Here is a 14654-nt window from a genome sequence, read left to right as displayed (position 1 = left end):
ATATTATATTATATTATATTATATTATATACTGTTACGGTGAGTGATTTGGTGATTGTAAATCTGAAGCTCACCTTTTGAAGGAGACTTGGAGTTCGGTGAGGAAGTGGACCCGTCTCCTGCTAAACCTTCTGTTATCCCTCCTGATGGAGTCTCTTCCTTAGCAGGACTCAGGACTTTCCCCTTCCCTCTGACTGTTCAACAACCCAACAGAGATTAAAAAAAGACACAAAAGATGAAATTCTGCAGTTTTTATGGACCATCTGCATCACCGTTTGTGTATAAATGAGTTTATAAAGCAGGACTCTGTTTCAGCTCACCAGATCGAAGGGATTTTACGACAGGGGGCTTCACCTCTAAATCACCTTTCACAACAGGTGTGTGCAGCTTTGAAGCAAATCCATGAACAGTTTCTGTTGTTGACACGAAACAAAACTTTTAATTTTAAAAGATTACATGCTCTCACTCAGCAAACTAACAGGTTTTTATTAGGTTAGAGCTGTTTAGACCCTTACCATTTCATCCTTTTTAATACATGTCTGTGATTAAATCTATTACCAAGCTCTCATCAGGAAACCAAATGAAATTTTTACCTTCAGTTGTGACATTTCCAGCAGGATGAGTGGATAACAATGTTTGTATAGAAGCATCCTGGATGTTGAATTTTACTTCCTTTTCCAGGCGCAGAGAGTTACGGGTCTTTTTCAGAGCGGGACGAGGTGAAACTAAGCATGAAATTACAGATTCTGAAAAAAAAAATGTTTTAACCAATTTATAAGCACATAAGAAAGACAAACAGATTACGAAGAGGATGTTGCAAAGACGCTCACCTGTATGTTTTGTAGTCTCTGGACTTGTTTTAACCACAGATGTTGTTGCTTCGTGCTTCAAAGACGCAGGTGAGGAAAGTCCAGTTTCATCAGCAATGCAGGGAAGTTTCTCCCCGCATGAAGGACAGAATTTAAAATCAGGCTGAAGCTTCGTCCCACACTGGGGGCAAAAACTGAAGGGCATGCTTCAAGAAAGACCACAAGCATCATTATATGAATCATCACCTTCCTAAAATAACAGTCATTTTTTGGTGGACAAAGTTTACTTTTTTGCCTAAATTATTTCTCACCTGTGGTAAAACCACCCTCATTTAGTCAAATCATTTGACCCACAACTCTTTAAGATAATGGACTTTGTCAAGAGGGTGACTTAAGCTGATTTATTATGCATAACTCCAAATAAAATATGACTTCCCTTATGTCGTGTTAAAATTCTGGTTAAGTTTTTTGTATCTTGAAATTTTTTAAAAATAGGAAGACACTAAAATAAATTTTCATAGAAATAAAGAAACGTTTTATTTAATGTGATATAATCTGTTAAATCTCTGTGTCTAAACAAACAAAATGTAGCCATCATGGAAAATTATAGCTTTTATAATTTTGATAGATGATGTTGATATTTGGAGTTTTTAATAAAGCTTCCAAATCAGTGAAGATCCTTTTGTGAATTAATTAAATAAAAACAGAGAAATATATATAAAGAATTGAATATTTCTTCATCTTATGAGATTTTTGTTTATATTAGACATTTATTTTTGATTTGAAGCATTTACTGAACTAAAACTTGTCCAAACAATTATCTTTAGAGGACCAATCAACTTGTTTCAGGAYGATGTAAACTGAACTAAGTTTGATCGAACATGTCTGCAGAGAACCCAGATAACTAATTTTAGTAAATAAAAACTAACTCTGAAGTCTGAAACATTTATCAGCCGAACAGCTTTGTTGACAGAACAGTTAGCTACATTTTTTTTTTTTTGCAAACATGGCTTCCAGCAGATTAGTCGCTGTGTTTTTACTCATTTCAAAGGTTTCGTCACTTTGACATTTAAATGACGGCACGTCAGCTAATGTTAAAAAGCACAAATATATTTTAGACAGACGTTTCAGCTCGTTCCCAATTTTCAAGAAGCGACATTTATAATGAAGCTCGTGTTTCATTAATAGAAAACCTGAAACGTAAACTTAAGCTTTAATTATCGTGTTACCTGACAATAAAAACTTCTGCGATCTGTTTTGGTTCAGTAGTTCTTCTTCTTCTTCTGCTTCTGGTTCTTCTTCATCGGATTAAAATCGAACAAGACGACCTGAGTGGCAGAAGTGCTGCCCCCTGCAGGACTAGATGGGAAATGCAGATAGAATAAATGTTATTTTTATGTTATAAAAAACTATTTTTTAAAATCAACAGCATGGTTACATGTTTTCATAATTGTTTTTAGATGTTTTGGTTATTTCAGAGAAGTTTTCAGGTACTTTTTATGTTCAAAGTTACAGCACAAGATTCTAAAGGTAAATATTTTAATTAGTCACTGTAGAAAAGTCCTTGAGTTGTCAAAATTATTCATTACACAAGTAGAAGCATGGACACCAGGGTTTAAAAATACTATAACACAATATTAATATAATTATAATAACACCTTTAGCTTTTTTATGTAAGAGTGCTGGTTTTAAAAGTAGGCTATCTAACTTAATGTAAAGAGAGAAAAAAAAAAACGCAATTGAGGACAAAAGCTTTTATACTGTATTTCTCATCCAACCAAATAATCAAAAAAATTTGATCCAGGCAAATATCTGGATAGATTTATTTTTGGAAGATGACAAGTCTGTATGAAAGAGAAAATTAAAAACATTTACATTTCAAAAGCATAAGGAGTAGAAAGTACAAATAACTGCGTGAAAATGTAAGGAGCAATAGTAAAAAGTTGGCTGAAAAATAATTACGTCAATAAAGATTATCAAAATATCTACTTATCTGTACTTTGACAATTAATTAGGTTAAAAAGACCTTATTGGTGAGGTTTCTCCCCTTTTAAATCCCACATAAAAACTCAACTTTATACAGGCAAACTCACTCTGACCACTTATTTTTTCATTCACTTACTGTAGGTTTTTACTGTTCACTAATTGCATGTTTAAATTATGATTTAATATTGTTTTACTGCATGTTTTGCACATTTTAAATTGTACTTTTTACTTTGACGTCCCAGAGTGCAATGAAAGGCACCTTCAAATATAATGTCAAATAATTATTATTAAAGTTTCTTTATTGGMAAACAGTTCCAACAATATTGTTCACAAAAGAATAAACTCAACTTGGTGAACAAGTCCTGATGGCATAAAATACAACACAGATTCAAGGTTATACATAAATAGGAATGTTTATKTTGGACATTCTTTAAACATTTAATAAAAAGCATGGCACAAGTGACAGCACGATAAACTAAAGTGATGGAATCTAATTGACCTCAGCTTTTTAAAGATGTGAACTAAAGGCTGGAAAATCAAATAATATAATCGTGTTTTGAAAGAAGTATGTTTAACAAAATAAATGTAACAAATAAGTGATACATAAATCCAGTGTTCATAAGTACTTGTATTAAAAGCAATCACTTACAGACCCATTTGTATTTATTTATAACCCCACCTCTTATCAGCTTTTAGAAACCAACCTATTCAGTAACCCAGCACATACAGATTAACAAACTTAGTTTATATTAGATTATGTACTGATTGAACACAGCAGCCTTATAGGAAATATATCTGATAACAGTTTAGGAAATAAAACCAGTTTTGTGGAGCCAGYAAGTCACGTCTCATCATCCAATTAAACAAAAACAGCTAAACTACGGTAAATGATGGCACAAAATTGAGTGCTGTAAACTTTGCAATTAACAAAAAAAGGTACATAAAGGAGAGAGATGAAATTCTTTCATGTCTGCAATTTGAGATGTTTCAATGGAAGCAAAACTGTTGTTTTAGTGCTAATTTGATCAGAAGGCAACATGGATTATTTTATCTCTTTTTYTTTGTAGACAAGGCACTGCATTTAAAAAGCCAGGGAATTGGTAATGTTTTAGAAAGAAAAAATGGAAGTCATTTATAAATTTAAATGYATCTTGTGTTTCAAGTCATTTCATAATTTATTCTTTTCTAATAAAAAAAAAAAACACTTTTCTTGTAACCTACTGGCCAAAAGTGCACTTAGAGTGAAAAAAAGCAAGTGTTCCCCCAGAAAACACTGGATTAACAGTAAAAGAGGTACAGTTTTCTGGTGGGGCTGCAGTTTTTAACAAGACATTCAGCAAGTTTTTACATTAAGTGACCTAAAGGTTCCTAAAAGTACATCCTAAATGCTGAGAACATATTTACAGCTCATGTAACACGCAGCAGGCTCTCTGTTCTTTGGATAGTTTCTATATGAAATGAAATCAGCACATTCAGCTGATTAATGAAATGAAGYGAGTTTGGAATCACATGAAATAAACCAAACTCAGTTAAACTGAACCATTCAGAAACCTCATTACTGACAAACTTTCAGTAAATCTGTAACACAGGTTTGTGGAGCAGAGAACACATAACGATGACGATAAAGATTTTTTTCGTTTCTTCAACATAAATGTAATAAACTCCCACTGGTTATACTTGGACGCCTTCCTATTTTCCTCCAAATACCATCAGACATGAAACAAAATCCGCTCTAACACGCACATTTGCCTCTATCGGAGCTCTCCGAGAGGTTTGCGTTGGAGGGACCGTTGGCACGGACCGTCCCGTCTGGGATCCAGGACTTGTCGACGCACCGTTCCATCCTCTTCATGATGAGATCCAGGAGGACGTCCACGGCCTCGCTGACGTTCTGCCCACTCGCAGCGCTCGTCTCAAAGTAGGGGACTCTGCACAACGGGGTTAAAAACACTGAATCAGACCTGCAGCTTTTTTWATTATTATTATTTATTCATTTCATTTAAAAACAAATCAAATGCCTTACATACAACAAATACAACACAAATAAAATGAAAGGTAGCATAAAGAAGAAAAAAATTCTTACTGATATCTGCTCCTTTTCAAAAATAAAAATTCAAACAATTATAATCTTCAAATAACAAAAAAAACTTTAATTCCTTCTCGAACAACGGTTCTTATGAATGCACATTATACAAATGCATTTTTCTTCAACAATCTAACTTTTATCATTCTCTTAAATTTAATTTATTAAGCCAGCATTTTTATAAATCACTTTCCAGATTGTTCCACAGTCTTATTCCTTGGACTGAAGTACAACCCTTAAGGTTATAATTACTTACTCTCTTAACACAATTTAATTGAATATTTAGAGGTAATAAATTTTTATGAGCTTTATACATAACCTGCAAAATATTATAATCAACCAACTCATAAAATTTCAATAATTTCAACTGTCAAAATTATATTTGATGGGTGACTGTAGTGTTTTCTGGTGATAATTCTTACGGCTCTTTTCTGTAAAATAAAGATRGGATTTGTAAATGTTTTACATGTTTTACCCCAGACTTCAATACAGTAAATCAAGTGTTTGTTTCAACATGGCACACGTGTCATATCTCCTGCTTCGCCGTCATTTGACACATTTCATTCGTATCTGGTCGTGTGGTTTCAGTAAAGGTGGCACCAGAACAGGATATTTTACACATGTAGGTAAATATTTGCGTTTTGAGGAGGAGTTTGGTCTTCCTGGCCAGAGTTGGACAAACAGTGCAGCCACTGCCTTCTTGACAAACGCATGAGGGAGAGGTTTAAACACGGATGGATCTAAAACATTTTGACTTACCCGTATTTTTCTGCCAGTTCACGAGCCTCTTTTTCACTGACAGCTCTCTGATCCGACAGGTCGCATTTGTTGCCACACAGGACCACATCTGGATTTTCACAGTATGCGTGAACCTGTAACTGACCTGAGACACAMATCCAGGTGTCGTTTAGTGTAAACAGGTTTTACAAGACTGATTTTCATAAATTATGAAACACGTGCAGCTCAGGCCAAAAGCATGATTTAGATGATTTAACGACCGACACCTGGCATCAATAAAACAGAGAATCAGCTACACGCTCACTAACTCTGCCTCAAACCCTCCATCAGGGAGAACAGCATATTTAACTGGACAAATCAGGAGACGTACTCATCCAGTTTCTGACGTTGAGGAAACTTTGCTCATTTGTGAGATCAAACAGGAGAAGAAAACCCATCGCATCTCGAAAAAAAGCTGTTGTCAAACTCCGGAACCTGAAATTGAAAGTGAAACACTTTATGCAAATAATGTTTTCTTTTTTATATAAAAAAAAAAATCAAACATTTGTAAAGCCATTTGCTAGCTGCAGAAGACGTTAGGACACCTTTCCTGTCCTGCAGTGTCCCACAGCTGTAAGTGGATCTTCTGTCCTTTGCCTGAAGCTCCATCTGGACCTGTTGGATTGTACACCTGAGGGAGACGGAGACAAACTGCCTTAAATATTAACCCACTCTGAATAAATCACATTTTAACAAACAGAACAAAGCTTTCAGGGATGGTTTGTTAAAAAAAAATTGTCCATCCTGAATCCATCATGAGGACCTTGAGACTCCAGTAGAAGTCATTCTTCATCTGCCAGATGACAAAACTTTCGTCATCTGATCGTTTCCACCAAACCAGGATGTTGRCATTGTGCCGGCTCATATGAAAACATGTACTGTTACAGCCATATTTAAGAGCAAAAACAGCCGTTGTGAACAAAGACTAGTGTCAGAAACAAAAAACAATTTTTTAATTCTAAGGTTTTACAAATCAGAACAAAAATAATTTGAATTTTAATCAGTTTTTACATTTTGATACAACCCAGTTATAACTCAATTTACAGATTTTTCTTAAAACATTACCAACAGTAGATGAGCTTAGTTTGTATTAAAGATTTATTTTAAAAAAATAATTATTTTTAAACACCAGGATATCCTTCAGGAGCTGGAGATAAGTAGCATTAAACCAAGAACATTGTAAATTGGAATCAGCTGTTTGCCAATGGTAGGAGTGTTTATTCTTCAGGAGGGAGCTGCCTGCTGTTCAACATTAGTCATCCCTCTGCTGTTACAACATCCAGCAGAGGGCTTTTGTTACAAACCTTAAATATGTATTCGACATAAATACACATTTGGAGAATCTGATTCATCACAGCTGGAATAATAAATAAATAAATGCTTGCCTTTCTTTTTTCTCTGAAGTCTATTCCAACTGTAGTGATGAACTTGGAGTTAAACTTGCCGTCGGTGTACTGGTACAAAAAGCTGGTTTTCCCCACTCCGGAGTCTCCCAGGGCTAAGAACTTGATGAGGTAATCATAGTCCCCATCAGACATAGTGATTCCTTAATTTCTGCAAAAACAACAAGAACAAAAAACAACTCGAATCAAAGTAACTGTCGACAAACAAAACCTGGATCCAAACTCTTTAAAAGCTCAGGAGGAATCTGAGATTTATTCATTAAGACTAAAAAATTATGTTTCCAGTTTTAAGCTTTATTTTCACAGTATTTGTTGCCCTTGTGTGACTATTTTTATTATAAGAACTAAACTTTAACCTACTTATTGATTTGAAGCATTATTCGAATCATGACTTGTTCCTTCACTTTGGAAAAATGTCCTCTGTTGAAATCAGTTTTGTGAATCGACTTTCTTTAAATAAACTGAATAAATAAGCGACACGCTCTGAGTGCAGACTACATAAAGAACATCCAGTGTTGTATAAAGTACCACAAAGTGATACTTGAAGAAAAGTACAAATATCTTACCAAAAAATAACTTTAATAAAAGTAAATGCCTCCTTTAGGAATACTACTTGAGTAAAAGTATTAAAAAAGCTGATATTTTTTGTACTTAAGTATTAAAAGTAAAAGTACTGATTTAAAATGAGCAGTTAGATTATCCCTAACATTTATTACGATTTGACCTTCCCCCCCAAAATGAAAAAATTACTATGTTGTATTAAAATAAGTCATTTGTTAAATTTAGGACACACTGGTCTAGCTGTTTCACTTTATTATATATGCACACAATTAAATTCACTCTATCTAGGATGCACAATTTATATAGTATTTATTTTTTTACAAAAAGAGGCTGGAATAAAAACCAGCAAAAAGGAAATAAGTGACAAGTTTCTACTTCTTGCCTTTTTAAAAAACACAAGGAGCAGAAAGTACAGATAATTGTGTGAAAATGTAAAAAGAAGTAGTAATAAGTAGGCTGAAAAATAATTCCTCAAGTACAGATACCCAAAAATTCTACTTAAGTGTCAATAACAAAGTATTTGTACTTAGTTACTTTACAGCTCTGAGAACATCTGACAGTTGGATATTTGTACTCACTGTTTAGAACTGCAGTACAGTTCTGCCACAAACATTTCTTTATTCTTCTAGTAAATTCATTTCTAAAGACACTTGAAAAACCTGACAGTATTTTACAAACAGATTAACAAGTTTGAGCAAAGAAAAGGGCAAATAAAAAGGTGCTGTGATGCATCAAACATTCCTTTACATAAAGTTTATTTAAAAAATAAAAGTATACTGAAGTTATTACAGAAGCTCCACACTTTCAGAGAATCTAATCATCTCCTCAGCCCACCACAGCAGCGTGTTGACAAGTAGAAACAAAACAAACTGATGATGAAAAGGCTGAAATTAGACGGGTGTTGCAACATTACAGTGTTTTGTACAAAACTCTTTGGTATTTTAACAGAAGACTCTGATCAAACACCATCAGGTTCACGTATCAGTCAGATTAAAAAAATTAAACTTTCTACTAATCTCTCCAACCTGAATGTGTCAGAACTTCACAAGTCCATTAAATACTGCCCCAAACATCACGGTGTAAATATTTAATTGGTTTTAATTAACTGAAACTATATATAAATAAGAGAAACTCTTACTGATTTGCAGTGGTTCACTAATTATTAGATTTAATCACATGACTGGATCTGAGCCTCACATTCTTTCCCTGCGTGAAGCTGAGCCTTTCATCTGGACCCAAAAGCAGATTAAAGTCTTGTGCAGAAAAAACTCAAAACCCATAAGAAACGGCTGCACCAAGGACTGATTTGGCCATAAATGGTGCATTAATCTGAAAACTGCATGACAACCTGCTCTTAATCCTGTTTTGATTCCAGTGGGTTTTACGTTTTAAATATTGTTACTGGGTTTTCATCGGGCTTCAAACAGACGCCACGTTTTATCACCGTTAACGAGGCTATCACAAAAACATCCGGTAAGATCTGACATTATGAACAGGAAATCCCAGATAAACCTAATAAAATAACAAAAACTATTAAAAATTGTATCTTCTTGTATGAAAACGTAATCCAGAGCAAGTAAGTCCACGATTTCAAAGATGAAACGTAAAAAACAAAAAAGTGTATCTAACATCTGCACTTTTGATTTGAAATGGAGAGAAAATAACTGGCTAAAAATAATTATTTAAATTATGAACTGAATCTAAACCCAAAACAACAGATGAGGACATTGCAACAAGTATATTGATTTTAATTTGAATTAAGCCATTAAAATTTTTTTTTGCAATTTTTGTTTTCCAAACTAAAGGACATTTTTATTCATACAGCGGGTAAAATAAGTATTGAACACGTCACCATTTTTCTCAGTAAATATATTATTAGAGGTGCTAATGACATGAAATTTTCACCAGATGTYGGTAACAACCCAAGTGATCCATACATACAAAGAAATCAAACCATAAATGTCCAGAAATGAAGTTATTTGTAATAATGTGGAATGGCACAGGGAAAAAGTATTGAACACATGAAGAAAGGGAGGTGTAAAAAGGCATGGAAAGCCAAGACACCAGCTGAACTCTCTCAGTAATTAGAAAACAAGCCTGCCCCTTGTCAGTGCAAGTTAATATCAGCTGGTTCAGTCCCAAATGATGGCCAGGTATCACACAAGAACCATCTGATGATGGGTAAAAGTAAAGAGCTCTCTCAAGACCTTCACAACCTTATTGTTGCAAAGCATAATGATGGCATCGGTTACAGAAGAATGTCTAAACTTCTGAAGGTTCCAGTGAGCACAGTTGGGGCCATAATTCAGAAGTGGAAAGAACATTATTTCAACATAAACCGACCACGACCAGGTGCTCCTCACAAGATTTCTGACAGAGGAGTGAAAAGAATTATCAGAAGAGTTGTCCAAGAGCCAAGGACCACKTGTGGAGAGCTTCAGAAAGACCTGGAATTAGCAGGTACGATTGTTTCAAAGAAAACAATAAGTAATGCACTGAACCRCCATGGCCTGTATGCACGCTCACCACGCAAGACTCCACTGCTGAAGAAACAGCATGTTGAAGCTCCTTTAAAGTTTGCTGCACAACATTTAGACAAGCCTGTGTAATACTGGGAGAATATAGTCTGGTCAGATGAGACCAACATTGAACTGCTTGGATGCCAGAATACACATCATGTTTGGAGGTCAAATGGCRCTGCACATCAGCCCAAAAACACCAACAGTGAAGTTTGGAGGTGGGAACATCATGGTGTGGGGCTGTTTTTCAGCATATGGTACTGGCAAACTTCAAATAATTGAAGGAAGGATGAGTGGAAAAATGTACAGAGACATTATTGATAAAAATCTGCTTCCATCTACCAGGATGATGAAGATGAAACGTGGCTGGACATTTCAGCAAGACAATGAGCCCAAACACAAAGTCAAGGAAACTCTCAGTTGGTTTCAGAGAAAGAAACTAAAGCTGCTGGAATGGCCCAGCCAATCACCTGACCTGAATCCAACAGAAAATCTATGGAAAGAACTAAAGATCAGAGTTCATAGAAGAGGTCCACGAAACCTTCAAGATTTGAAGACTGTTTGTGTGGAAGAATGGGCCAAAATCACACCTGAGCAATGCATGCCACTAGTTTCTCCATACAGGAGGTGTCTGTAAGCTGTTATTGACAACAAAGGCTTTTGTACAAAGTATTAGATAAATTTCAGTAAGTGTGTTCAATACTTTTTCCCTGTGCCATTCCACATTATTACAAATAACTTCATTTCTGGACATTTATGGTTTGATTTCTTTGTATGTATGGATCACTTGGGTTGTTACCGACATCTGGTGAAAATTTCATGTCATTAGCACCTCTAGTAATATATTTACTGAGAAAAATGGTGGCGTGTTCAATACTTATTTTACCCGCTGTATATATTAAGCTCCGTTCAGGTTTTTCTGGTCAAACTTCTAACAGGCCTGAGCCTCTGAGCGCTGCAGGACTGGTTTGTCCCTCTGAGCGTCGTCCATCAGTTAAGGAGGGCTGCTGCGTACATCAGAGCAACAAAAAGATCAGATTATTTATAACTGGATTACTGGTTTTTGTCAATAAATAAATAAACAAACATCAGGTTTCAATAAATACATCTAATTTACTCTAAATAATCAAACATATTCACAGAGAAATTTTAAACTCCAAAGTAAAAACATAACTAGATAATCATTTAGGGAACATACATTATATAGATTCTGGATGTAATAAGACAATTATTATGTAAAGCTGGAAGAAGACTGTGCCCAGTGAACGGACCGGCCTCACTCTGAAGCACTTCCTGCAGCGCTCATGAGCTGCTGTGATGAAGAAACGATCGGTTGGTCAACGGAGGGAGAAACCTGGAGCAACGCAGCCGTTACATAAACGATGTCGTTAAAGACTTTCTGAAAACGGTTTCAGCAAAATGTGATTATTAAATACTCATTTATTGCAGGGATTAAACCGATATCACCTGCCGCCAAGAGTTGGTGCATCTACAACTGATTGACCTTTGGAGCCAACCCAATTCAAGATGGCCACCACAGATTTTCAATCTAAACAAACATGAACGAGGTCATTACTCGGCTGATTTTACAGATTGAGCTATAATTTGATGCGGTGGTAGAAAATTAATACATAATAAAAACTAATGATTCATTTCTTTATTGGAAGCCATTTCCAGTTACTTTTCACTCTGGTTCACCAGAGAGACGAGTACAAAACATTCTTCCTCTGCCGTGGCGAGTCAAATTTTACGCAATGTAAACCTCGTGGCAAGTGAACAGTTTAAAATGTTTGGTAACAACTCGGTCTGACAACTACCAACATGATCAACATTACAGATTCTTACTTTAAACACCGAAACTAAAATTTGAGTCAGTTTAGGATTTCTGCTTATGATAAAATAGGTCACAGAATTGCAAAACCACACAGTTGCTTGAGTGACGGTTGCATCAGCATATTTCTGGAGATTAGAATCAGTCTAATCAGACATTTACACACTCAGGCATTTCAGGAGAATGCRCTTTAATCTGTCTTAAATGAGTGTACACGAGGAAGTGTAAAAACAAGCAAATCTAAAGCATCTGGTTTAAATTTAAAATTGCAGAACCATCTTTGAGGGTGCTTTCTGTCCCCTGTCCCACCGTTACCATGAAAAGGAAATGACCAAACAGAGCGCTGTTGACAATCAGATAAAAATCGTGTATTATTGCCAAGCTGACATCCAGAACTCCCCCCTCTGCGCTGCTGGTATCAGAACAAACAGATGGAAAAGAAATGGTTTGGAGGACATATTAAAAAGATAAATATTTCCTTTATGAGGTGGTTAAAAATGATCAGGTTCAGGTTTGAGACTAACTGTTAACTTCTGATTTAGAAAAAAAGGTGCAAGGTTCTAACTGAGAAGATGGAGCAATCTCGTGTTTCCCAAAACCTTTTAAAAACAGACAACCGAGTCCCTGTTTCACCACGAGTCAAAGGCGTCGCATTAAACCGGACACCAGGATGGAAAAGGTCACATCACATTTAAACAGCAACGGTGAAGAAAAGCCCCCGAATATTTCCTGAACCACTCAAACTTTAAAAAAAGGCATTCATCACAGCCAACTGCTTTAATAATTAAAATAATTCAGTCAGTTTTGGTAGTAGCAGAGACTGATCCTCAACACATATGTTGATCTCATTGAGGTAACAGGATCTTTGTTAAAAAATTTGACATTATTTGTTTGGAGTCAACTAATACTGTATCTCATGAACAGCTGGGAAGATTTTAATGACATTTTTAAGAAATAATCAAAGTATCTTCATAACTAGCTGTTCAGTCAGATTCAAGATGGCACAGCCAAAAAACACAAAACTCAACCACTTTCATAGATATTGAGCTCAAGTGTGGTGTGGTACTAGCTAAGAGTCATTCACAACACGTACTTACATCTTGCAATAATTAATGGGAGTAGGAATACTGAGTACAAAAAGAAGGGAAATTTGTGTTTGGTTGAGTATTTTTGTTGAAACAATGCTTCTTTACAATAAATCGGATATTATCAGACACTTGATTTGCAGCACCTGGATGTACCAGAAGCTCAAAACATGACTCAATAACAGCAGCAAAATATGCTGGCAGAGACAATTTGGCTAATTTTTCATGTGCACAACCCACATACTCTGCTCATCCCACAAATGCATGTTCCTTACAAATGTGGCGCCACTTAAAAAGGGAAATTAACAGGCTTTCCAGCAGTGTAAGCTTTACTGTCAAGATAGTTACAACAATTAAATAATCTAAAACAAATTTCCTTACTTTGTGTGCCATGTTTATAATATATATATATGTATTAAATACCTGTCTGATTATCTAAAATTGGAAAAAGGTGGTGGGCGTTGTGTATTTCTTTCTTTAAGGAATGTCAGGGATTTTATATGTTATTTTTATTTTTTTGGCTCCATGTTATTAGAAATCTATAAACTGAGCTGAAGCTGGGTGTCTTTCAGCATTTTTTTCCCCCTGCAGTGGGAGTGGACCACATGTCTGTGTGTCTGCCAGGCAGCAAGAGCAAACAAATAGCAGCTTTAATCATTTGTCAAGGATAAAGTAGAGGTCCCACCCTGGGCAGCCGTTCAAGACAGAAGCAGGAAGCTCCTGGAAAAATCCAGACACGTAAAAAATAAAATAAAATCTAAAACAAGATGAGTTTGGTGTGAAACCCAAAGACTGGACCTCTGAAAACCTGCTGCCAAATACAGTCATTAAAATACCACATGAGGATTTATCAGCAGCAGGTTGGAAGAGGCTTGAATCCAATTTCCAGGCTAAAAAAAATACAAAACAAATCAATTAACTGAAATAGAAAGCCTAATGATCCTCAGCTGGTCCTCATGTGGTGGTCACGTGACCTTTGAGGCATCTTTAATGATCTTTTTTCCCCCTTTAAAACTAGTTCTAACTAATAAAATCTTAATTGCAAAATATGTGTCAAAGCATTACTTAAAATTCTGACATAATATTCCCGACTATAATATAGCGAAACGAGCGTTAAACCTTTTTTTTAAACTGTGGTTATTGAGCAACTTTAAAGCTTATCAACTGTGAGAAAATAAAAGCAGGTGGGAAAATGTTTTTCGGTGCCAAGAGAGTACAGCTATGTTAGAGTGACTTTAACAGGCAGGACAAGATGAAAATTAGAGCGATGTAAAGTTAAAAGTTTTCTCTAACTCCTAACAAATGCTTCAGGTTTCTTCGTTAGACACATTTCCTGAAAACAAAGTTGGTCTCACCAGCCGCGAGGCGCTGCTGCTGCTGCTAGCTGCGTCCTGTTCTCTTCAAAAAGAAAGTGCTTCAAATGACGGCTGAAGACTGGAGAAATGTGAGGTAATTAGCGCTTTACTTCCTCCGTCGCCTCTGTCCCATCAGTTCACATGAGAGCAGCCTCATTTACCCGGAGGAGAAACACCTTAACTTTCCGAGAGGTTGTCGTCTCCTCCTGCTGAGAAACAGCTCCTCCCCCCGGAGCTAAAGGCAGC

At 35.8% G+C, this 14654-nt stretch overlaps 2 protein-coding genes across 2 annotated transcripts in view; both read right to left on the bottom strand.

Annotated features, from left to right (window-relative positions):
* The window catches only part of vrk3 (VRK serine/threonine kinase 3), a 10149-nt gene extending 7994 nt beyond the window's left edge, over window positions 1-2155 (bottom strand). Inside the window, exons 1-5 of the mRNA XM_014027849.1 lie at window positions 2038-2155; window positions 830-1014; window positions 593-745; window positions 320-412; window positions 74-193 (exon numbers count right to left, since the gene is read on the bottom strand). Coding sequence (XP_013883303.1) covers window positions 74-193; window positions 320-412; window positions 593-745; window positions 830-1013 — 550 coding nt within the window. The 5' untranslated portion in view covers window position 1014; window positions 2038-2155. The remainder of the gene's footprint in view (window positions 1-73; window positions 194-319; window positions 413-592; window positions 746-829; window positions 1015-2037) is intronic.
* A 923-nt stretch (window positions 2156-3078) lies between these two features.
* On the bottom strand, window positions 3079-14654 carry rab27a (RAB27A, member RAS oncogene family). Its single transcript, XM_014027823.1, has 6 exons — window positions 14409-14654; window positions 7040-7208; window positions 6200-6285; window positions 5986-6089; window positions 5637-5760; window positions 3079-4722 (listed from the first exon to the last, which is right to left on the bottom strand). Exons 2-6 carry the CDS (start codon window positions 7190-7192, stop codon window positions 4527-4529), a joined length of 663 nt encoding a protein of 220 aa, XP_013883277.1. The 5' UTR covers window positions 7193-7208; window positions 14409-14654; the 3' UTR covers window positions 3079-4526.

Source organism: Austrofundulus limnaeus, unplaced genomic scaffold, assembly GCF_001266775.1.
Source record: "Austrofundulus limnaeus strain Quisiro unplaced genomic scaffold, Austrofundulus_limnaeus-1.0 Scaffold5, whole genome shotgun sequence".
Taxonomy (NCBI): Eukaryota; Metazoa; Chordata; class Actinopteri; order Cyprinodontiformes; family Rivulidae; genus Austrofundulus; species Austrofundulus limnaeus.
This window is presented reverse-complemented; position numbering and strand designations above follow the sequence as displayed.